At 40.0% G+C, this 21,984-nt stretch overlaps 3 protein-coding genes across 5 annotated transcripts; 2 read left to right on the plus strand and 1 right to left on the minus strand.

Moving 5' to 3' along the window:
- Positions 1-20: 20 nt before the first annotated feature.
- On the plus strand, positions 21-2,851 carry fam217ba (family with sequence similarity 217 member Ba). 2 transcript variants are annotated; one of them, XM_037481064.2, is made up of 5 exons: positions 21-158; positions 525-659; positions 770-869; positions 1,025-1,089; positions 1,192-2,851. In XM_037481064.2, the coding sequence occupies exons 2-5, from the start codon at positions 553-555 to the stop codon at positions 2,627-2,629; spliced, it is 1,710 nt and encodes a 569-aa protein (XP_037336961.2). In that variant the 5' UTR covers positions 21-158; positions 525-552; the 3' UTR covers positions 2,630-2,851. The 2 variants fall into 2 exon arrangements, with proteins under 2 accessions (XP_037336961.2, XP_037336960.2); XM_037481063.2 differs by lacking the exon at positions 21-158 and having other exon boundaries at positions 165-659.
- Positions 2,852-4,056: 1,205 nt separating this feature from the next.
- On the minus strand, positions 4,057-8,357 carry ttll9 (tubulin tyrosine ligase-like family, member 9). 2 transcript variants are annotated; one of them, XM_062564076.1, is made up of 14 exons: positions 8,216-8,357; positions 7,860-7,906; positions 7,683-7,775; positions 7,521-7,599; positions 7,191-7,376; positions 6,989-7,057; positions 6,744-6,834; positions 6,414-6,454; positions 6,219-6,306; positions 6,001-6,059; positions 5,685-5,881; positions 4,960-5,073; positions 4,533-4,657; positions 4,057-4,371 (listed from the first exon to the last, which is right to left on the minus strand). In XM_062564076.1, exons 1-14 carry the CDS (start codon positions 8,228-8,230, stop codon positions 4,301-4,303), a joined length of 1,275 nt encoding a protein of 424 aa, XP_062420060.1. In that variant the 5' UTR covers positions 8,231-8,357; the 3' UTR covers positions 4,057-4,300. The 2 variants fall into 2 exon arrangements, with proteins under 2 accessions (XP_062420060.1, XP_037336973.2); XM_037481076.2 differs by having other exon boundaries at positions 7,488-7,599.
- A 4,784-nt stretch (positions 8,358-13,141) lies between these two features.
- Positions 13,142-21,984, plus strand: edn3b (endothelin 3b). The gene is made up of 4 exons (XM_037481081.2): positions 13,142-13,613; positions 13,720-13,924; positions 17,059-17,217; positions 17,395-21,984. Exons 1-4 carry the CDS (start codon positions 13,544-13,546, stop codon positions 17,447-17,449), a joined length of 489 nt encoding a protein of 162 aa, XP_037336978.2. The 5' UTR covers positions 13,142-13,543; the 3' UTR covers positions 17,450-21,984.

A 21,984-nucleotide genomic window follows, 5' to 3' on the forward strand; every position in this document is an offset into this window, starting at 1 on the left:
GGCTTTTTATTCACTTAACGTCTCCGATATTTACAGCGTGTAGTACCGACAAAGAGCGATTGCATAACTCATTGGAAAGCGCACCTGGTATGATTTTACTCCAAGTCCCACGATGCACCGCGGCGGCCACTTCCACAGGCAGAGCCAGTGAGCTTCAGGTAAACAAACCCAACGTTATCTCACGGGGACGCAGGGACAAACAAAGCGTATGCGCTGGTTTACCGTCTTGCATTTTTAATGGCGAGGAGGATGACATTTCAAAAAGAGGCACACCTGTTAGCAGCTATCCATTTAAAAACGAATCGCTGAATTGTAATTAAACGGATAGCCGAGTCAACGATAACAAGAGGAATTGAATCGACTTTAATCTACAACGACTGTCGCTACTGGACATCTACGCATGATGCATTGCACCAGTTTTGAGAAAATGGGTGTTTTTAGCCTCATTCTCAGGATAGAGTACATGATCCGAGATGTCGGCTTGGTTCTTTAGCCGCCGTATCATTTTATTGTGCTGGATTCAGAACAATATCTCCTCCGGCGACCTGCAACATGGGGCCCATCATGCAGGAGCGCACAGCATCCACGACACTGAAACGCGTCGTCTCCAAAGAGAAGATTCGGGTAAAATGTACTGAAAACAACGGCCCTGGAACCAGGTGAGCCCCCTGAGCTTAGAATGACACGAATATGACGAAATTGAAATCTCGTATGTTATGACTCGGACATAGAGGGGAGCCTTACAAACCACACTGTAATGTTTTCACAGTTCAAAGAAAAGTAACAAGATGAAGAAAGCAGGGGGGCAGATGAAAAATGGTCTCCCAGGACCAGGTCAGGATAAGGACACAGCGACAACCGCACAGAAGGTGAGTGAACGCATCCTAGTGAATTATTAAAGACACTTCTTGTTAACAATGATTTTCCTTTTACCAACAACCTACATTTTGCAGCATGTGCAGTGTGCTATGTATCATAAAATCCAAGACTGAAATAATCACACAATTTCTTGGACGTTGTATAGGGTGCACAGCCCAAAGGTGGCAGAATCAAATCTGGCTCTACTCGCAATACAAGCAAAGTCTCCAGGTATGTGTGGTGAGGGTTTAATATTCTTTCTGAACGCTTTGCTTTGAATACAGTAAATCTCTTTCTCTTAGCTTTTCCTCAAACGTGTGTGTCTCTTTACAGCCCTGAAGAAGGAGATTCAAGACAAACAGTCCGCAAACACTTATCTGTGCACAAGAAAGAGGAGCATCAGGAAAGTCAACGTGTATCACAGTGCAGCAACGAGCTGCTGCCAAATCGTGGGGGGGTGGGGAAAAGTCGCCGAGCCCTCTCCCTGCCGCTCTCCCCAATATCGGGGCTACGACACATGCCAGCCTACCCTCTAACACACTCCCCCACCCTCACCCCAGAGGCGCTACAGCGCCACTACAACCAGAAGGAGGAAGACACAGACAGTGCCAGCGATCTGTCCGATTCTGAGAGGCTGCCGGTACTGCCCTCCCCCTGTACCCCCTGCACCCCCCCTCACCTCAACCTCAGGGCCGAGGTCATCAACACTAACGACTTCCCGCCGGACTTCCCTGGACCTCATGGGGCCGTGGGGGATGAAGATGTGAGCGAAAAGCCCTCCTACAGTTACCCGGACTTTCTCCCCCCTCCATTTAACACTTGGAGCCTGAGACAGCTGGCAGTGTTTCTTCACACGGAGGGCCGTGGTGCCCCCCGGCCCAAGCCTGTGGGGCACTTGGAGAAGTACCTGGAGAGGCTGCTGCAGCTGGAGTGGCTCCAGATCCAAACAGTGCAAGCAGAGAGCAGCCGTCCGCCCGGGAGCCGCACGAGGCCTCAGAGCTTCCCCTCTGCCACCACTGCGCAACAACCGAGGCCTCACACGGCTCCGACATCCCGACTCAACTCCCCCAAAGGGCAGCGGCACAGCCAGCGAGCCTTCCCGTTCTCCCCCGTCAACAACCCCCCATCACCTGCCTCAGTCCAGCAACAGCATTCCCGCTTTCCAGTTTGCCCTCACTGTCACATTCGCTACCCGTTATGTAACGGAAGCTGCTCCGCCAACGCCTACCAGCGGCACTCGAGGCTCAGTCCCTTGCTTGAGCGCGGAGCGAGACCTGGAGCACCAGCAAAGAGGAGCAGCAGCGAGACCCGCGCAACCTCAACGGAAGGTAGGAGCCCAGGAGGACAGGGTGGAGGACAAGGCGGAGGAGGAACCCAGACCCCAGTTAGCCCCCCAGCTGGAAAAAGTCATCTTAGACCCATGCAGGCTTCAGGCAACGCCCGTAAGCCAACCCAGGAATCTGCAGCCAACCCAAATAGCCGAGGTCAGGTCAGGAAAAGCCGCGTTCGAGCTAACTCCGAGACCGATATTAAAAAAGAGCCTTGCGTCAGTAAAACAGCCGTTGCAGAGAAACGCGTTTTTGCAGCCAGTAAGAGAGAGGTCATCACCTCTAAGAGAGTGGAGAAGGACTGGCAGAGGACAGAAGCTGTAGGTCAGGCCTCAAAAACTGCCATGAACAGAGCTGCGAAAGAGCCAAAGCCTCTCTACAAAGCTCCGTCTATGAATAAGCAGAATGGCAAAACAAAAACTGTGCACTTTGTTGCAAAGTAACGGTTAAACTTAGTGTAATTAGTGGTTACTTGGTGCAGGAAGTGAAGCTAAGCTTGCTTTCTGGGCAATCTGTGTAATACTAACATGTTGTAACTGTAACAAGACGTTATGCAGCTAGAGATAAAACGGGCAATGATTTCAAAGCATAATGTGCCGCTTGAATAGAAATCTGAAATTGTACACTGTATTTCATTCAAAATACACAATAAGTATACATTCTAATTGTTAATTGTTATTGGACACAAGGCTCAATGTGATCCTTATTACTGCTAGTAAAACTAAAATCACAGCTTTTATGTCAAATTAATCCCGCTGCACATCATCATCATCATCATCTCCTAGTGTACTAATGTCTAAATAGGTATACAATAAGCATCTACTCTACCTTTAGACGGCTCCCAGCACAAGTAATCTATAGTGAAGTTTAACACAGATTGTTAAATTAAAGACATCCAATATGACCATAGCCGTTACTAGTGGGGTTTGTGATGTTGGAATGTATTTGTTTTCAATGATATTACTTTTCTTGACGTTGCAGTTAATTGTTTCTTTGGGGCCTCATGTTTTAAGATATATGTTCAATTCAAGCATCTTTGGCTGAAAAGGAGGCACAGTGAGCGGTGGTGTGCTGCAGTGATGTGATTTGTCTTTCAGAATTGTGCAATTGTTTAAAATGTTTGGTTTCAAGGGCTTTTCATGTTTGAACAGCTTGAATTGTAGGCTATGATATGATACTGTATTTTGCATAGAGCTGAGCTCTTTCTATCATTGGAGACGGTGTAATGTTTGCTACGAATGTAAATGCATATTTTTCCAAATTTTATATACCATAGTTATATTTATGAAAAGTGTTCTAGTTGACTTGTATTTATCCTTGCCATTATTTTGTTGACATTGTCATGCATAAGAAGAAAACATTTAGTCAAGAGATGGATGTAACGTAGGGTCTACGGCATTGGTCATCCCTGTAATTTAATGGAACTTCTAAACATCATAGCTGTTATGCTGTAACATGGTGATGTTGTACATATCCCGTCCATTTCACACTGCATACTTGAAGTCTGTAGAAAACTGTTTACATATGTTTGTTGTGATTCACCATGTGCACTTGATTTATGGGAGCTCTACATCAATGTAAAAAATGTGAAATATATTGAGATTGCAGCTCATTACTCATGTACATTATTAAAGCCATAGATAAGGGGCCAAGAGGGGTGATAATAATACATGAATACACATTGTGTTGACATGCACGCAGAACGATTGTAGTATGTACTTTCTCAATGTTGAATGCAAGTGTTTGTAAGGCATAGAAATAAATGTTTTGCAGTCGAGGGATATTGATTCACTGATCATTCTATTGGAAGAACATGTCCCACAGTGGACCTGTCCTTGTTTCTGAGGCGTTGCTAAAATTCTAAAATGAATTTGCCTTAACTCTGGGTTTGAAAGATTCACAAGTTTAGCCATTTTTTAATGAAATATAGTTTCATACATTTGCATATTCAAATTTCAACATCAGTGCTGCAAATATCATCAGGTCATGACAGAAAGCTAATTTTATACAAAGTATGACGGAGTGAATTATTTGCAGTTATCTGTGTGTTGCTTCTCGTCTGACTGAAACACAATAGTGCCATATTGGATGGACATAAAAACAATACGTGTGTGTTACATTCTCTGATGTCCTGGAACCGGTTTCAGGAGCCGGCAAAGCTGTTTCTCCCTGTCATTCACGCACCCTGCAACGAGTAACAAGTTGTGTATTTGCAGCTTTAATGCATTAATAGCATGATTACCACTTTTCCACACAATCAAATGCTATGGTTTTAACTGTATACTGTACATGCAAAAGTATCCAATTTTTCTCAAAAGGTTTGCACTAGCAGCACAGTCCGTTTACCTAAGTGCGTGTTGGCAGTGAAACATGAACTGCCAAAGGTTTCTAGGTTGACGTCCTCTCTGAAGACTGGCCCATCGTTCCACATGAGATCATAGCCACCCACCCTCTTCTCCTTGCCTGTCAGCCTAATGACAAAATAAACAGTCAATTAGAATGCAGCTACGGTGTGACAGCAAAAAAACAAAGTAACTCATTGCCGGGATAACTCACCTTGTGAGACAAGACTTAGTGTGTTGTTTTTTGTTTTAGTGTGTCTCCAACCATGTTCTTAATTTTAATATCCCATAGCCGAAGAAAACAATTCCAATTAAATATCGATTGGCGCCTATCAATAAAGACTTTACTATAATGAAAGAAGGGCCAGAGCCCCCACATCTCGTCTCCTGATGACACAAAGGCATGCACACGATGACAAAGAGATCTTTACCTTCCCTCCATATCAACAACATTCAAAGTGTCTTCCAGCAAGCGGCACTTCATCTCATAATCCTCTTGACTACTTGGTGTGTATGACGGGGAGGCGTTGACCTCAATCAACCACCTGCAGGGTGATGACATTCATCAAACGTTTCCGTAGTCTTTTTGAGCTGGCATCAGGCCAAGCCATGAGCACTTGAGGATTGTTAGGTTGGTAAACACAAGCAAAGGATTGTTTCAGCATTTGCATTGGGAGAGGCACTACCATCGGAGTGCGTTGCATCATTGCATACTCTACCTTGAGTAAAACACTAACAAATCGTAGCACTTAAATTGTACTTATAATGGCACTTTTCTATAACATGTTTTGAAACTGCTTATTTGATGAAAAATGTACTTTCTTGTTACTTGTTCTATGTGGAAATGCACTTATTGTACGTCGCTTTGGATAACAGCGTCAGCTAAATGACATGTAATGTAATGTAATTTGCTGCACATTTGTAACATACCGTGCAAAAGATATGCTGTACAGATTTATGACCTTATTTAGACACAGGTATTTATTAAACCTAAGATTTACTGTGTTGTTATGTGTTCAGGAAGGCAAGTCAAACGTGTGTCACCTTTGCTTGTCTGAGCATGTGCTTGTCTGTGCTTTGTTGTGAGCATGCATGTCTTAGTGCACGTGTTCAAGTGGATATGTGTTGGTGCTGATGCACTTTGTTGAGCTCTTACGGTTTGAGGTTCTGATCCAGTAGAATGTCGTACCCATAGAGCTCAAAGCAGTGTTTGTCATTGATAATGACCTTCTGTACACTTTGGAGACTGCAGACAAAGATGTTATCCATCTCCTTAAACAGAGATTCTACAGTCTCTCTGCCATGTTTTGCCGTCAGGTATCTTCGAAGCGGTTGCATCTGCCACTTGCATCCCTAATTTGAGATGGAAAAAAAAACAATGTCGGAATAAAGTGTGGTTAAAGGAGGGAAAATTCGGAAAAAATCTGATTATAATATGCATCCAAGTTGTATGATGTTATGGAATTACACACCTTTTCGGGATCATAGTCTGGTGCTGTTTTCTGAACAGCCACATTGGTGAGGTGCATATCTGAAAAGAATGCACTAAGAAGAATACTTTAATAACTTTAAAATGCTTTTCAAAGGGATATGGATAGAAATATCCTCAGAAAATGGGTATAACCGGTATATCAGTGTATCAACATTTAAATTAATGGACAACATTTTTCATGATGATAAAAAAGGATACACTTGTCATCAATACTGCTAAGGGAGAAGCGGGTGCTTGAGAAGCGGCCAAACCCATCTCGGTACAGCCAGGCCTTCAAGGGAACATACTTAAAAACAAAATGCATAAAAACATATGCACCCACAATTGAACGCTCAAATGCTGCAGTAATCACATTTTGTGTAAATATCGTGGTTTACAATGTTCAATACCTACAGATGTGACCAGCACATAGACCCTCAGATCAAATTTCCTGCCTGCGGGGACATGGAGCAAAAAGAATAAACAGATATTCGTTTGATTCCATTTGCTTACTTTTATGTTTTTAGCACAGTTTAAGTTTAAATTTTCAATGAAAATGTATTTTTCTTATTCATTTCTTATTTACTGGAGTAGAACATAGAATGCTATTAGTAGTGCATTTCATTCTTGTATATCAATTTCAAATTCAAACTTTTCAATGTTCTCGGTATACAACGCTGTAATACTAAATCAAATCCCTCAAATCAAATACATCGTGAATGTGCTCATTCTGATTCTGCCAACCATTAATTAGGTAAGGATTCTCAATGTAGCGTTGAGCCACATAGCTTTCCACTTGAGCTGCATCTTTCTGATCTTCCGAGCGGGTTCCATCCTGTGTAAACATAATAGTACAAAACTGAATATGTTGCTAACAATGTACAGTCAAATGTTAATGTTAAAACATAAACTTTTGACTGGTACTATACAACATTAATTTTAGGAATTTAATTGACACTTAATTCCTTAAAAAAATAAATGCACATGACCTTTTTCCAATCCATGATGTCCTTAAGTTTCCTGAACAGGAAAATGCCTTTTCCTTGAGATTTTGCGACCTAAAAAAGCATACCCAGTTAATTTTCATGATTTAGCTGTGCTAACTTTATTTAAATTTCTAAGCTAACCCAAACACCAAATTAAATATCATTTCATTGGACTTAATCACATGCATGGAATGCTTTAGCTAACCGGCTTCATGATCCATGTGCTACCGGGGCTTCTTTTGAATTCCTCAACAAAGAGATGGTATTCGCTGGGCAGTGCAAAGGTACAGGGGAAGAAATCACATTTGGAGGCCTCCATGCGGCCAACATCCCTTTCAAGATTTTTACGGTATCTCTTTAGGTTCTTCACCATGAGGTTTTTGCGAGTCAACTGTAACATCAAACACAAAAAAAGTCTTTTGATGATATGAATAATTTATGCTTATTACTGTTCCCTCTCCACTGAACAATCTCCAAGTACGCTTGATTGGTGCTGCCTCACCTCAAAGTGGTTGCGAAAGTGGTTTATCCTTACATGTTCCTCCATATACGAATGATCAAAATTCTCCCGGATCCAGCCAACATCACACCAGTTGAAGTCCCACTCTCCTTCACTGTGTGAAAAAGAGTCCATAACACATTCAAGGCACACATGACAAATAGGAAGTTATGAGGATAGAAACTCTCCACTACTCACGCTTTGACTTCCACCCAACCTAGTCTTTGGCGCAGGACATCCTGTATGGTGTTGAGTAGGCCACATTTGTAACGCACACAACATTTTCCCTCCCTGAGGGGACAATGTAGTTTAGTAACCATTACAAGTATTAGTTCACTCCAGTTCATGTGCAACCTTCTACAAAATAATACTCACCGCTCCTCACTTTTGCTACAGTCATGAGAACCTTTGTGCCCAGAAGTCTGCAGAGGTGAAGAAAGTACACCAAGATGTTGTCTATACTTTACAATGACCAGCTGTACCAAACCTCAATGCCGTTAAACCCAATTACTTTGCAAATTAATTGAGACAAGTACAACGCCAAATAGTCTTACGTACGACCCTGTAACTACTACTCTTTATGAACGTATGGTTGCTCACGTAACCCAGTGTTAGTTATGATTCAACGTTAATCAATCAACATTAACTTAGGTTACCTAACGGAGATAACGTTAGCTATCGTTGTAAAAAAGGCCACAAGACCACAAAATGTACCGTCACACACTATTTACCTTGTACTTTAACATGGACACGCACGCTGTGAAACCTTTACGCTTAAGAAGGTACGTTAGCTAGCTCGTAACAGTAGTGTTTGACAACGGATGCTATGGTAACCACGTCACAATAGGGACGAAGCGGGGATGTCCTACTTTGCTTTCCGTAGAAGTGTTTATTATGGTCAATTCTTTCCCTTGACTCGAACCCCCTTAAAGATGTCAAAATAGTCAAATTATTTAAATGCTTACGGTGTTACATGAATGTATTATTAGAAAATAATAATAATAATTCCTAATAATAATAATAACAGGTATTTATTTTAGCAATCAAAACATCTTTGATTGAGTTATAAATATGAGCATACGTGTCCATTTGGGGGGTCAATTACCTCTGTCGCTTTTTCATGTAGTTCTTGTTAGGATCTTGTTCTAATCTATGATTAATGTTGTCATTTTTAAACAACACAAGATGGTGTTTATTCTAAAGTCTACTATTAAATCACCTAGTCTTAAATAAACATGTTAAAAACACAGTAAATCCATTTACACCGTGACTACAGAATCACCACTTAGTGGCGCCAAAACCTCATCCAAACCTGTTATTAGACTACCATAAAATGACTTTTCTTACCCGAGATCCTGCACGAGATCATCCATTTTAAATATAAACTTGCTTATGACATGTTAAGTGTTGTTTGAGGTCATGTGAGTCGTTTGCAAAATCGAATTGAGGTCCAAAGTAGTCAATATTGTTCGCAAATATATAGGTAAAAAGGATTTCCTACTCAATCAATCCAGGCAAAAGTGTCATTGTGACATATGTCAAACAGCACCTTTTCATATTTGTCCCTAAAAGTATTTCACATATATTGTCTTAAGAAATTGAAAGACACATTTTATCCACCAATAAAATAATTTGAAGAGTGATCATCAACATTCATAGAATGAGGACTGCATCTCATTTGTCTATCTCTTTTTTTCTGACTGCATTACTTTGTTTACAGGATTTGACAAATTTCATTGTTCCTTCGATTGTTGGTCATGGGATCAAGCCATGGAAGGTTGGGGTACAGGGTAAGGGGTTCTTCCCTTTTCCTAAGCATAACAGCTGGATATATGCAAAATGTATAAAAAACATTTACATGTATTGCTTTGAACACATTCATCTTAACCCTGATTCAGATTCCTTTGCAAAGCTAAATAAATGCAAGATTACAATTTAATATGCTGTTGCTCAACCTTTTTTCTTTCCCTGCCACCCACCACTAATCAAACAATCAACCGTACCTAAAGTCTGACATAACTGATCAGTACAGACTTGAGTACAGGGCTTTCAACTTTATTTGGATATACTGTTTGGCTAGCTATGGAAGTGTCAATACAGTATAATAAATTACACATAGTCATGGCCAGGATCTTCTAGCTGAGCCAAAACTCACTCTACAGACTACTAACCATGCATAGACATAAAATCAAGTACCTTTTAAAACGTCACTTCATAATTCTCTGTTAAAAAACATAACAGTAGACAGTCGTATAGTCCTTGGAGAATTGTTTTCACTCCATTGCCGCAGCAAATCTTTGTTTGGCAATGGTTCAAACCATGGGTGCCAACCAGGGATCCACCTCTTAACGAGCACAGTGTGTGCAACAGGAGAGATGGTTTGGCAGTCAGCAATTTAAATATCAGTAGAGTAGTTTTACCAATTATGCTTATCATTTTGGGTAACCACATATACTTTTCACCCCTTGGCAAAAAAAAAACAAAAAAATTCCATCAGTGGTATTTTGGAGGGGAAAGTATTTTTGAGGATCTATCCTTGGGTTTGTCTCTTTCAAAAATGTAGCTTGTCTTCTCTTAAAAATTTGAAATGAAATAGCAACTGAATTGCCCAATTTTGGTCAAAAGCCCTCTGTGAGTAGCCAAGTTTGAAAAGGCAGATGTTACATAAATCTCAATTTTATTAATAATAATAATAATAATATATAAATATACATGATCACATGCAAAAACATGATCATAATCACAAAAACATAAATTCCCCGTGAGTGATAATCATCGGTAAACTATTTTCTCCTCAACAGCGACCACAACATAAATCTGTTGTAACCAGGGTCATCAGCTTTCCTTGTAAGGGAGGCATCTTGCTGACTTCATGGCTATAATCCTATGATGTTATGTTTGGTTGAAAATCCAGCCTGGCCTTACTTTACCCTGTTCTATCCCTGCTCCGTGAGCTGGGGAAACACGTCTGTTATGTCATAGATCCCGCCCTGGGAAGCAAAGGCAACTAAGGGCAAAGCATTAAAGCGCGAAAGGTTAAAAAGGCCATGCGCCTTAGGCGATGAGTAGTATATTCGAGGTCAAACCTGCCGTGGTGACATGACAAATTGTTTCTTACCTGCATATAATTGCTAACATAATAACTCACCAATGCTGCTAAAGGGCAGTCCGTATATTACAAACTGTAAGGAAATGTCTGTCCTTCTTTAGATGCCTGTGTGCACTGGTCTCCTCTCCTTTATTACCATATTTTAATAGACATTTTCAATGTATCAGTGACTCTGCAGTTCAATCCACTTCCTTCCGTGCTTGATTTTCATACCTCCATCAGATGTGAAGAAAAACTTTACAACACAGATCCTCGGGTTCATTTCAACAGGCTTACATATCCGCAGCTTCTGAGATGTTAATCCCACCTGTATATTGTTTCAGTAGCTCCACAGCAATCCGTGGGGTGATGGCTTTGAAAATCCCCGGGTTTTGCCCACCCAAAAAGTTTTTTTCTAAAACATATGAGGAGGCCAAGAACAACAGGACAGAGTGGCAGCTGGAATCTTCCTGACATTCCCACGTTTCCCAAATAAGCAGAATGTGTCGTGATGCCTTCCCTCATGCAGCCATAAAATCAGCCCTTCCCCGGCAGATGTTGGCAGGCAGAAAAGGACACACATATTGACAGAAAAGCTGAACACATACTGAACATAAGGCAAAACATACAAGCAAGATTCTATAGAACGAAAGCAATCTCGGAATTACAAGAAAGTTCTGGTTACATACAAAACGTATTGGGTCCAGAATAGATCTTTACAATGGCAATGTTGATGAAAAATAAAGTAAACAATTTAAGTAGTTAAATGTGATTCATAATGTAACGAGTTAAAAAGGAGAAAGATCTAATGAAGTTAAGCCTGTTTTTATGTTTAATACCTCAATGCAATCGGCATCAATCTGCAAATTCAGTTTCACCAGACTAGTTCCTTCACAGAAAACTGCCAGGGATTAACACCTTGAAAGCATGCGTGCATCCTTTCACTGCTAAACCACACACAGTCACATGTACTGTAGTTTTCTGTTTCCCCAATTCTCGTCAGGGGAAATATGGTCTTAATTTATCTGGAATTCTCTCTTTTTCCAAGCGTAAGGAATGTGCCAGGGAATTGAGGTATGGCACAAAACCCTGACCTAAAGGAATTTGGAAAGATCCAGAGGGCAGTCATGAGTCAGACAGACTTAGGTTTAAGCCGAGTAGCAAAGCACAAATCCGAGACATTAATACCCAGAGAGTGAAAAGGTAAACAGCACCAGGGGTTTTGGACCATCCAATGTGCCATTCTTGAATTGAAGGTAGCCGTGTTCGTTTCACGTAAGCGCATTTGTGTTTTCTATGTTCAAATATACCAATTTGTCAATGTTTGTGTGAGTGTGTCATGTTCAGCTCAGCGGGAAAGACTTCACCTTTTCAATTCTTACATTTAAACTATTTGCATCATTCATGCATCATACATCCCTTTGTTTGTCTGTTGAGGAGTATAACACTTTTACATGTTTCCTACGTAATCCTCTGTTTCAGATGTTGATGGCAATAATCCCCTCAAGAGGCGACTCCCTGCTTATGTAAAAGGAAATTGGGGTTAGGGCCTCACTGAGGTGTGTTAGTTTTTATAACAGCAACCTGAGAGCTTAAGGTGCACTCGCAAAAAAATCTGTTGGCATTTTTTCAGTTTTGTGTGCACACAATATCTCCTTCAAATTCCCAAAGGCTTTCCCATTACGCTCCCATGATAACTTGAGCCAGTTAATGTGCGTCACACATACACACTCATGCCCCAGAGTGGTTTGATTGTTTAAATCAGATGAAAGATACAATGATAAAAAAAATGAATTTGACCAACATTTCAGGTCTTAGTAACAGTCTCACAGGCCTCAACTTCAGCGTACATTGTTTTTTGCCTGTTTCAGTGTAACTTTTTGAACCCGATGTGGTCTACATTGAGAAAAACAGAATTCCAGTGTTTGGATCAATAAAACGTTATAGCCGTTTGGCTGCATCTTGAGTGTCCCCCTCTATGTGTGACAGATGAGATTACATGCCTTTGGTGATAAACTGTTTCCACTGTCTAAAAAACAGGAGACAGCTCTGAAAAACACATTTGTCTTCTCTGTCCATTATAGTTAGTTTCAAAAGACTGTCGATGCAACGTGTAACTTCTCTGTGTCTTTGTCCTGCCTCACTACACATCTGGGAGAGTTTGTACAATTCTGCAATTGACATTATTTACCCGCCGACTCACAGCTGCTGAGCTTGCTACTTTCTTACTTTTGAACAAAATAATTGATTTCAACACATCTAATTGACGGATTGATAATTTTTTTTTTCAGCCAGAAAGTGGGAACCTTTGAAGCATTTAGAATCCATTCAAAAGCAGAACACCCAGAATCAGCTGCAGGTGTGACTGTGTGAAAAATAAACAAAAACAAAGATATGTATTTGACTAAGTATGATACACGATATAATATAATCGTTATCTTTCAAATAGACGAGTGGACCATTTCAACCGTCATGCATCAACATGAACTCGAGTGGAGTGGAGTTCACCCATGTCCTCACACAGGGTTGCTTCATTTCAACAGACTTGTTATAATAGGTGGGCGTGTACCAAAGACGCTCCTGAACCTTTTCACCTTTGATTTGCGCTTTAGACGGCGAAGTGACTTTGAGGACCATCATAGCTCTCTCTGCTCCACTGATCCCTCAACAAAGCACACTTGCTGCGTATCGTTTTTTTAATTTTTTAATTTTTTTTTTTAGAAACCCCCAGTTCAGTCTCACTCTAAAGTAGATTTTAAAGGTATGATTTATGACCCAAAAGCTATGCATATGAAAGGAACCTGTTCCGTGATCCTCTGATCGGTTATTTGACACCTGGACCCGGTGGGATTAGCTGCACATGGAGATCGACGCAGGAGTAGATGGGATTTCTCCCGGTGCTGGTGGGAGATTGGTTTGACCGGCGCGCGGCATCCTCATTCGGCTATGATTCATTTTGGGAATATTTGACATGACAAGGATAGTACCCGTCCTCTCGAGAACCATGCTTTTCAAAATGCTTGCATTAATTCTCTTACAAGGTAGGCTAAGTTGTTATGCCAACGAGGCGCATCAAGCTCCCCCCTATTTACTGACTTATATATACTTGATAATTACCTAGAGCATTTATGACGTGTTTCTTTATAGGGGTTTTGACGTCCGACGGCCCCGTGGCGTCCCCGCGTCTCCCAGGTCCCAGCGGTGCGTTTGGCTCCGGGAGATCCAGAGGTTTACAGATGTCTGATGCGACCGAACCAAAGTCCAGACCGAAGCGCTGTACCTGCTATTCTTACAAGGATAAAGAGTGCGTCTACTACTGCCACTTGGATATTATCTGGATCAACACTCCCGAGTAAGGATGATTTGTTATATTCCATAAAATTGCTATTCTTTTTCCCAATAATTATTCTGCAAGCAAGGGCGTTCATTTGACCACTGGACACATCTCAAACACTTTTTTGCACTGGCATCATTTTATGTTGGAAAACAATATAATGCAGTGTAGTGCCCACATTGTCAACGGCTTTAAAAATATTTTTTTAACCTGGCACTATTTAATGTTCAGATTTCTGTTCTGCAAATTCTTCCCTTGCATATAGTTAAACATAACATTTCAGTCTAAATAAAAATGTCCTTAAGGGAAAATAATAAACCGGGGTAGTTTTCTGCTGATATTTTCTTCTCCTTAATAAGAATGGAGTCAAAATATTTCAAGACAATCTGCCGTATAGTCTGTGCATTCAGACCGCTTAACACACATAACCTTGTTTGGCACCTGGGTCTGACAAAGTTTACATAAGCGACTCTTTGCTGCTCTTCATTGGAGGTGGAAAAGTGAAACTAATTAAAAACACTTTTTTTTGTGCAGTGCAAAGCCACTAGAGAGGCAAAGGGGTATATAGTGATGGGGGACAAGCTGGCAGTGAATCGGAGGTAGTCAGATGAAAGAGAAAACACTGCTGTACAAACTCACAAACCAGTCAAAATAAATGCAGCACAATGGTCAGCTCTTGCCTCCTCAACGTCTAGCATTAAGCCTCTGGGAGGGAATGTTATGACTTCCCTCCAAGGATAATTCTTTCAGGTTTGCTTTAATATAGGCACACAAAAGTGAGCCATTCGATAGCCTGATGGTTGATGTGTTACAACTGTCTACCTGCTCACTTCAAGCTGAAAACCAATATCAGTCACTTTGAAAAGAACCAAAACAACATTTGGAAAGTGAATTATGGAGTTTCGGCCCAGCGAACTGCTGTTTCTAGACATCGCTATCCTCCCCTGCTGAATGCTCAGCTTTGGACAGCCACGGCACTGTCACTTGGTCCAGTTTCTTTACCGATGGTGTTAATTTGATGCCCTCCAGATCTCCTGCAATATGAGGAGGAGCGGCCTCCCCAAACACTATAAGGGATTTCAAGCTCTTTGAAGATTTTAAAACAACATTTGAAAACTTTAACCTCGAGCGTTTATCATAGTGTCACTCTTCCTCTCTCTGAATCTTTTACACATTATTTTTCACTCTGTTTTATGACATAATATTGACATGAAAACTAATAATCAAAGAGTTTTCTTTAGTTAGAGCCATTTATATACACATAGGCAGTGGTTCCTCTTCCTCAATGTCCACAATGTTACACCTCCATGTTTTTACAGCAGCCCGTAAAGAGCCAACTAGACACAGGCTATGGCGAGAGGCTTTAGCAATTCAACGTTACCTAACGGGAGGGAAGAGCTCCGAAACATTGGCATCATGAAACAGGCTCTATGGTGCTAAATTGATAAATATAGGCTTAAGGCTGAAGTAACAGATGCCTTTTCTTCATTCATTGTCACGTTGTAACATGCATCCGCTCTGCGCTCTCTGTCGGTGCTGAGCTTCTTCAAATACACACACACACACACACACACACACACACACACACACACACACACACACACACACACACACACACACAAACACACTGCAAAGAAGAGCAAGCAGAGAGGTCATGGTGGAAATACTAAAGTGAAGCAGTTAAAATAAAGATCATCAGAGTTGATGACCATTACGTTCATTAAAGACAATAAAGGAAATAATTTATTGTCTGTCTTTTTTTTGGTTTACAAACTGCTAAAACAAAATGTTCTCTGGGGACTGAGACAATTAGGCCGATTCTTTCAACAAGCGGTACATGCAGACAGCAATTTACATAAGAGGGAGGAGGACAGAGGACAAGAGAAATAAATGTTACTGATGTTAAGTGATGTATCTTTCATTCTTTATAAACTTCACTCAGGAATTTTATCTTTTGACATTTAGGATTTCTTTTACAGTAAGTGAAAAATGTGTGACTTTGTTGTAAACATTACTGTTGTTGCTTCAGAAACAACATCATAATTATTCAAAATACAATTAAATACTAAGTCTCTTCTAAATTAGTTTGCTTTTAAAAATGTATAAATATAACATAAAAATCAACAATTTAGTCATAAAAAAAGACTTAGTATCAATAAAAGTCGTAGTAGTAGTAGTAGCAGTAATAGATTGCTAAAGATAGGATGGGTGGAGGTGTTGGTGGCAATCCACAACTTCACAACTTGATGCCACCAAATCCTGCCCTACTATTAGAGCCACGATAAACGTACATTATTGCTTACACCACGTGTGTCCAACGTGGCTTAGCTCACCACAAATGATCAGCTATTCCTTGAAATATAATTTTCAACGCCTTGTTTAAAGGAATTTGCTTTCTGACTGCATATTACAATCCTTGGCAAAGCATTAAGAAAGCATTCTTGCTTCCTCTTTCTTCTTCTGCCACTAGCACACTTTGGTTCTGCTTAGCAAGTTTGGACAAATTGCAATATATGTGCTTACATTGGGGTAGAAGATACTATACCACACTATCACAAAATGCTCTGACTTTTTCAAGCTAAAGTTTCTTACATGCTTAATATTGGCTCATAAGACTTTGGCTTAGCAACCAACCTTTCAGTCCCTCGTCTCCTCTGACAGCTAGTCTATACACTGCAATTATAATTTCACTCAGCGTGCCAAACTGGCAGGTATTCAATCAAACACAAGCAGCAGACAGTCCGTTATTGTCTGTCAGATCTATATGAGAAAGCAATTCATTTAAAATGTTGTAAAAACAGACTTAATGGATCAGGAGCTTCTTCAGACCTTTCTCAACTGTGCACAAATGTAGCTCGGTTGCTTAGACTCTTCCACTTCCTCTTTGGCCATTTGTCATTTTTTGTTCGAAACATCCATCACAGATTTTATGAAATGAGAGAGAACAAAACTGACGAAACTTTATCTGTGCAGGTCCTGACCCTGCGGAAGCCTATATATAACTTTTGGTTTGAGGGAAACCAGAAAATATGTTAACGATTAAACTCTCAATAAAACCAGCCATATTAAATACCTCTTGTTATTCTTTTACCCAAGTATGTGCATAATCTGAGATTTTACTTTGACTTGAATGGTCTGTTTTACTTTCTCAGACGCACTGTGCCCTATGGGATGTCGAGCTACAGAGGATCTCAGCGAAGCAGACGCGCTGTCAGCAGACGAGCGACTGACCACGAAGAGGCAAAGACTCAGCGCTGCTTTTGTGCCGTGCGCGATGCAGACCCTCAGTGCCGTGATTTTTGCCTGTCAAGGTCAGTCTACTTCTTTCTGCAGAGAAGGCCATTCACCGGATCCCAAATCGTATTAGTTTTAGATCATCACATCATGCAAATTAAGTGTGAAATGAATTAACCTTGGTGAAAAATGATTAAAAGATGTATCCATTTATTAGGATATTACTGATTTAATGGGAAACGTTTGCTTTAAAGCCCCCTGCAGACAGTGACAATCAGGAGTCTCCACAGAGTCCCTGGTCCGGGATGACAGTTTGATACCTCTCCATCCTCCCTCCCCGTGGGCCCTTTCCTCCACTTCACCGTCTACCCTTCCCATTTGCAACTCTTGCCTCCACAGATACACATTCAAAGAAAAACACATTGGAGTTTAACACTAGACATTCCTCCACGTTCACGACTCTTGGAACAGGTTCCATCTGGCTTCATGGTTTCCAGCACTCCTCAGCAAATTCAATACAGATCCCCGGAGGGCATCCTCGTCGTTTTACCCCTCCCGAGAGCAGCATGAGGATTACTTCCACCCTGAAATAATGGCCTAAGACCTCTCTTGATCAAACTTGATCAAAAATATCCTTTGTGTTCTTTGTACTTGTACCGACTTACACGGGACAAAAAAGGCATAATTATGACAATGTTGGGGATCAAACAGTAGCACAAGAAGCCATTTAAAGTAGAAGCAAGGGATGATATTGCAAAATCTTGCCCTATTGAAACATGTCAACGAAAGAAATGGGGAAAGCTTTTGGCTCAGAGTGCTCTGGTGCATTGAGCGTTGATTTATGAGACTATTTACAGAGAGTTTGGGAAGCTTTCACAACCTGTTTGCATATTTTGTCTGAACACTCTTTCAGCATACTCACTTTGTGGTCTTTGCAAGGAAACAATAAGTCATATCACTTGTCACTTGTCATGAACCTTATAATGAGCTTTATAATGATCTATGGTTGTGTTCTTCTCAAATTAGTCCAATAACAATATTTTCATATCCCATTCTGACAGCAAGGCTCGCCTCTGTTTATCTAATTCCCCGGCGCTAAAATGATCTTGGACAATTAAAAAGCATTCATCAATAAATTATAGATATTAGTTAAAGCCTTAAAGTTTTATCAGGAAAAAATAAGTATTAAACATAACATCTCTGTATTTATTTTTATATCATATCACTAAATTATTATATTGAAGTTTAGTGTTGTAGTTGGTTGAGGTGGATCTTTAATTTAAAACCTTTTCTTGAACTTCAATTTACTATTATTTGCATTATTGATTAGGATGCTGATTATTATTAATCAATTAATTGCTTAAAGTCTACTTATGTATAAGTTTAACTTGTGAAAAAACATATTTTTTATTTCTTTCTGTAATTTGTATGCAAAATGGGCGTTATAATTATATGTGATACTACTGTTTAACAAAATATAAAATAAAATATGAATATAAAATAGCAAATTAAAGCCCACATTTATATAACTGGAATATTATCAGCAACATAAACCCATGTTAAAACCAACAATACATTTCTATTGATCTCACTTTGCAGCCTGAGCATACCACTGATCATCAATTATAAATATACAATTACCTTCCTTTTTATCAGTGGTTGCTCTATAATTAACACGAAGGTTTGTTGATTTCATAAGCATAATGCAGTACATTACATTACATTACATGTCATTTAGCTGACGCTTTTTATCCAAAGCGACTTACATTGCATCATAACCCATGCGTATACATTTTTTATACAATCAGGGGTTGGGTGTCTTGCTCAGACACTTCGACATGGCTCATGGGGCAGCCGAAATTTCAACCACCAACCTTGCGCCCCCCTTCGCACCACACTACTCCATGCGCCACTATCGCCCCAGTATTAAGGGTGTGTTGACTTTAGGTAACTTAGCATACTTGCCTGGTAGTGCATTAAATGATTCATTTTAATTAGGTTACATGCAACAATATCAATGTACAGTAAAATGATTGCTAACCAAACCCCTTATGGATGTAATATTTGACCGTATTGTATTGTTGTACATGTCCTCTAACAGCAACTACTGTGTCTTCCCCAGCTGATTAATTAGGATCTATCTTCCTTTGGTTCCATTCTTACACACCTTATCAGTTCAACAGACTGTTATGTTTAGGGGTCGCAACAGCTGGTGTAAACTTGTGGGTGTGAGACTCTGCCCAGTGGGTTCAAATTGTGCCCGGGAACATATTTTGTTTCCATGATAGCGTTGCAACCATGCAAGATGAAGTTAGAACTTTACAGGTGTGTAGATAACGTCAAAACAAAGGCGTTTAGCTTTTTTATACTATGAATTTGTGGCTCATTCTTTTACAAATTGACATCTCATTAGAAATGTATGGGCTGGATCTGAGTGCCACAGACAGGATAGGGAGAAGGAATTGAGACAGACTCAGTGTCAGTTTAGGCCTCTTAATGAAAAAAAAGAAAAAGACAAAAAAATGACTTGTTGACTAATGACTATTATTTACACCTATTTAAGCACCTATTGCCCAAGGTCTAAACAGGCTGGTTTCTCCTCAGCAAGTTAGGTGAGCAGCATAAGTTACCATGGAGATCTTCTTAGGTAAAAAGTGAACCGCTATCATAACCATGAAAACATAGACTGCAGACAAACTTGTGGCTACATTTTCTATCACGCTTTATTTTTGTTTAAATGCATTTTGTTTAATTATTTGTAATAATGTAATAGCTTAATAGTGTTTACAGACCTTCAGTGTTGCTGCCCAGTGTGACTGTGATGATGATTTACGACTTTATACATTACCATAAAAATAAATGAAATACCATTAGCTACGAATTTCATCTTTTTTTAGATAACAAAAGGCCAAAAGGGCGAGGCCTGGTTGAGAGTTATTTTCTTGTTTCTGCTGTTTTGGACTTGTTCCAGTGGAGAGTCAATCCAAATTTAAATGTAGGCTACCCAGTGGCGTCTGATTGACAAGCCCTCGAGGGCACTCTATTCTTCTTCTTCCTCTCTGGTTGGACTGATGGCAGATTGGACGCTGCAGTGACTCACTAGTACATCTCAATGAACAAGTGGTCCTATAAGAGCAAAAAATAGTTTGGGCTAGTTGCTCAGCAAACCCATATCAGAAGATATCTTTGACATTTTAAGAAAGTGATGATGCACGAACCACAGGAAAAACAGGACTGGATTGCACGACCCATAATGTGAGATACGGTGTAGGTAAAACCCTCGTCTTTACTTATCAGATCAGATACGGTACACAGGTAAACTGTCAGAAATGGAAATCCAATGAGGCAAAAAATGTTGGCTGGAACGTTTTACACATTAGCTAAGATGAGCTGGCACTGAAACACAGGGTATAAATACACTTGCTGATGTGGATGGATAAACAGAGGTGGATACCTTCCAGGGCGGGGCAGAAAACGGCAATAAAACACACAAAGGCAGGAAGTTAGGTTATCTTGAAAGTTACAAAGAAAATGGCCATCTGTTTGGCCAAGAAAAATGAAAAATGATTGTGTTGCTACTGTTACAAAAAGCCTACTTTGCTGTTATAATGCAAAATAATGTTGATGGAGCAGGATTGGCAAAATAATTGCAATGTTAATCGACTTTATTTTTTTAAAGTAATTATTATTATTGTAGTTATCAGATAAATTTCACCCTTAATTTCTGCTATACAAACGCTATTTCCCACCTAAGACAGAACGTGAGACCAACCAGACCCTTTGATGCCGTAATACCACCTATCATCCTGGAATGTCGTGCTGAGTCTGCCCATAATAAGCTTCCCCTGGAGCCTCAATATGAACCTTCTGCAACGTGCACCAATAATATCGCTCAGAGAGGGAGCCTTCATTCCCACAGATCTCCCTGGGAAATATTTCTGTGCGAACATCCTGACATTGTGACGGCAGGTTCAGGACCCATACCATGGCTTACAGATTGTATTCTGTTTAATTAAATGAGAAGAAATAAAAAGCCCCTTTTATGTCAACCAGTGGACTTTTGCTAGTTTCTGACACTTTGAAGAAAGCCCCTGCTCTTTCCAGACACTATAATGTTGTGTTGATTGTCATAGTGTGTGTTTGGTTTTTTGGAGTTGATGTATCAGACATATATATTTTACCATGATCCGTTCCTGAGCCTTTGTGTTATACTGTGCACAGAGATACATGCAACTAGGATGAAAAGATGTGCAAATGATTTGGATGTGAAACTGTCGTAAAGCCAAAGCCGATGTGCATGTTGTACTACACACCAATCTTTGGGTCTTTGAGATATTTTATTATATATTATTAGGCTGCAGTTGTTACTTTTGCAAAATTGGTAGTGTAGGGGGAAGATCCCATAAATATTCATTTGTTTGCTGACTACACTTCCAGTGAAATTTTAACAATTTGCATGGGTTACATTTACTATCGTCTGGAATTCGTTGTTACAGTGTAGTATGAAGTATTTATCTCTATTTTCAACTTTATAAAGTTTCGGGAAACTATACTCTTAGAATAAACATAAACAATTATGTAAACACTTTGACCCAATAATCTCCAAATTGAGCAAAGATGTATAATGTTGAGGAGCTATGGATACATCTATTGGCCTCGTAGGCCATCCAGCTCATTTTTGTGCAAGACATTTTACATTTTCCTGCCGTTTTGTGCTACCCACCGACACACGTGGAACACAATTATTTGATGTGTGGAGTTGGGAGAAAATCTCATATACATTTAAATCATTGGAAATAAACGATATATCAATCCACAAACATACTTATCACACAGAAAATGAG

The sequence above is a fragment of the Pungitius pungitius genome, chromosome 1, assembly GCF_949316345.1.
Source record: "Pungitius pungitius chromosome 1, fPunPun2.1, whole genome shotgun sequence".
In the NCBI taxonomy this organism is placed as follows: domain Eukaryota; kingdom Metazoa; phylum Chordata; class Actinopteri; order Perciformes; family Gasterosteidae; genus Pungitius; species Pungitius pungitius.

Coding starts and splice junctions, on each gene's coding strand:
- fam217ba (XM_037481064.2), top strand. CDS start 553: ATGGGGCCCATCATGCAGGAGCGCACAGCATCCACGACACTGAAACGC. Junction 660..769: donor AACAACGGCCCTGGAACCAG/GTGAGCCCCCTG, acceptor ATGTTTTCACAG/TTCAAAGAAAAGTAACAAGA. Junction 1,090..1,191: donor AATACAAGCAAAGTCTCCAG/GTATGTGTGGTG, acceptor GTCTCTTTACAG/CCCTGAAGAAGGAGATTCAA.
- ttll9 (XM_037481076.2), bottom strand. Junction 7,776..7,859: donor TGTAGCAAAAGTGAGGAGCG/GTGAGTATTATT, acceptor TTGTCCCCTCAG/GGAGGGAAAATGTTGTGTGC. Junction 5,882..6,000: donor CAGACTATGATCCCGAAAAG/GTGTGTAATTCC, acceptor ATCTCAAATTAG/GGATGCAAGTGGCAGATGCA.
- edn3b (XM_037481081.2), top strand. CDS start 13,544: ATGACAAGGATAGTACCCGTCCTCTCGAGAACCATGCTTTTCAAAATG. Junction 13,925..17,058: donor ATCTGGATCAACACTCCCGA/GTAAGGATGATT, acceptor TTACTTTCTCAG/ACGCACTGTGCCCTATGGGA. Junction 17,218..17,394: donor CGTGATTTTTGCCTGTCAAG/GTCAGTCTACTT, acceptor TTTGCTTTAAAG/CCCCCTGCAGACAGTGACAA.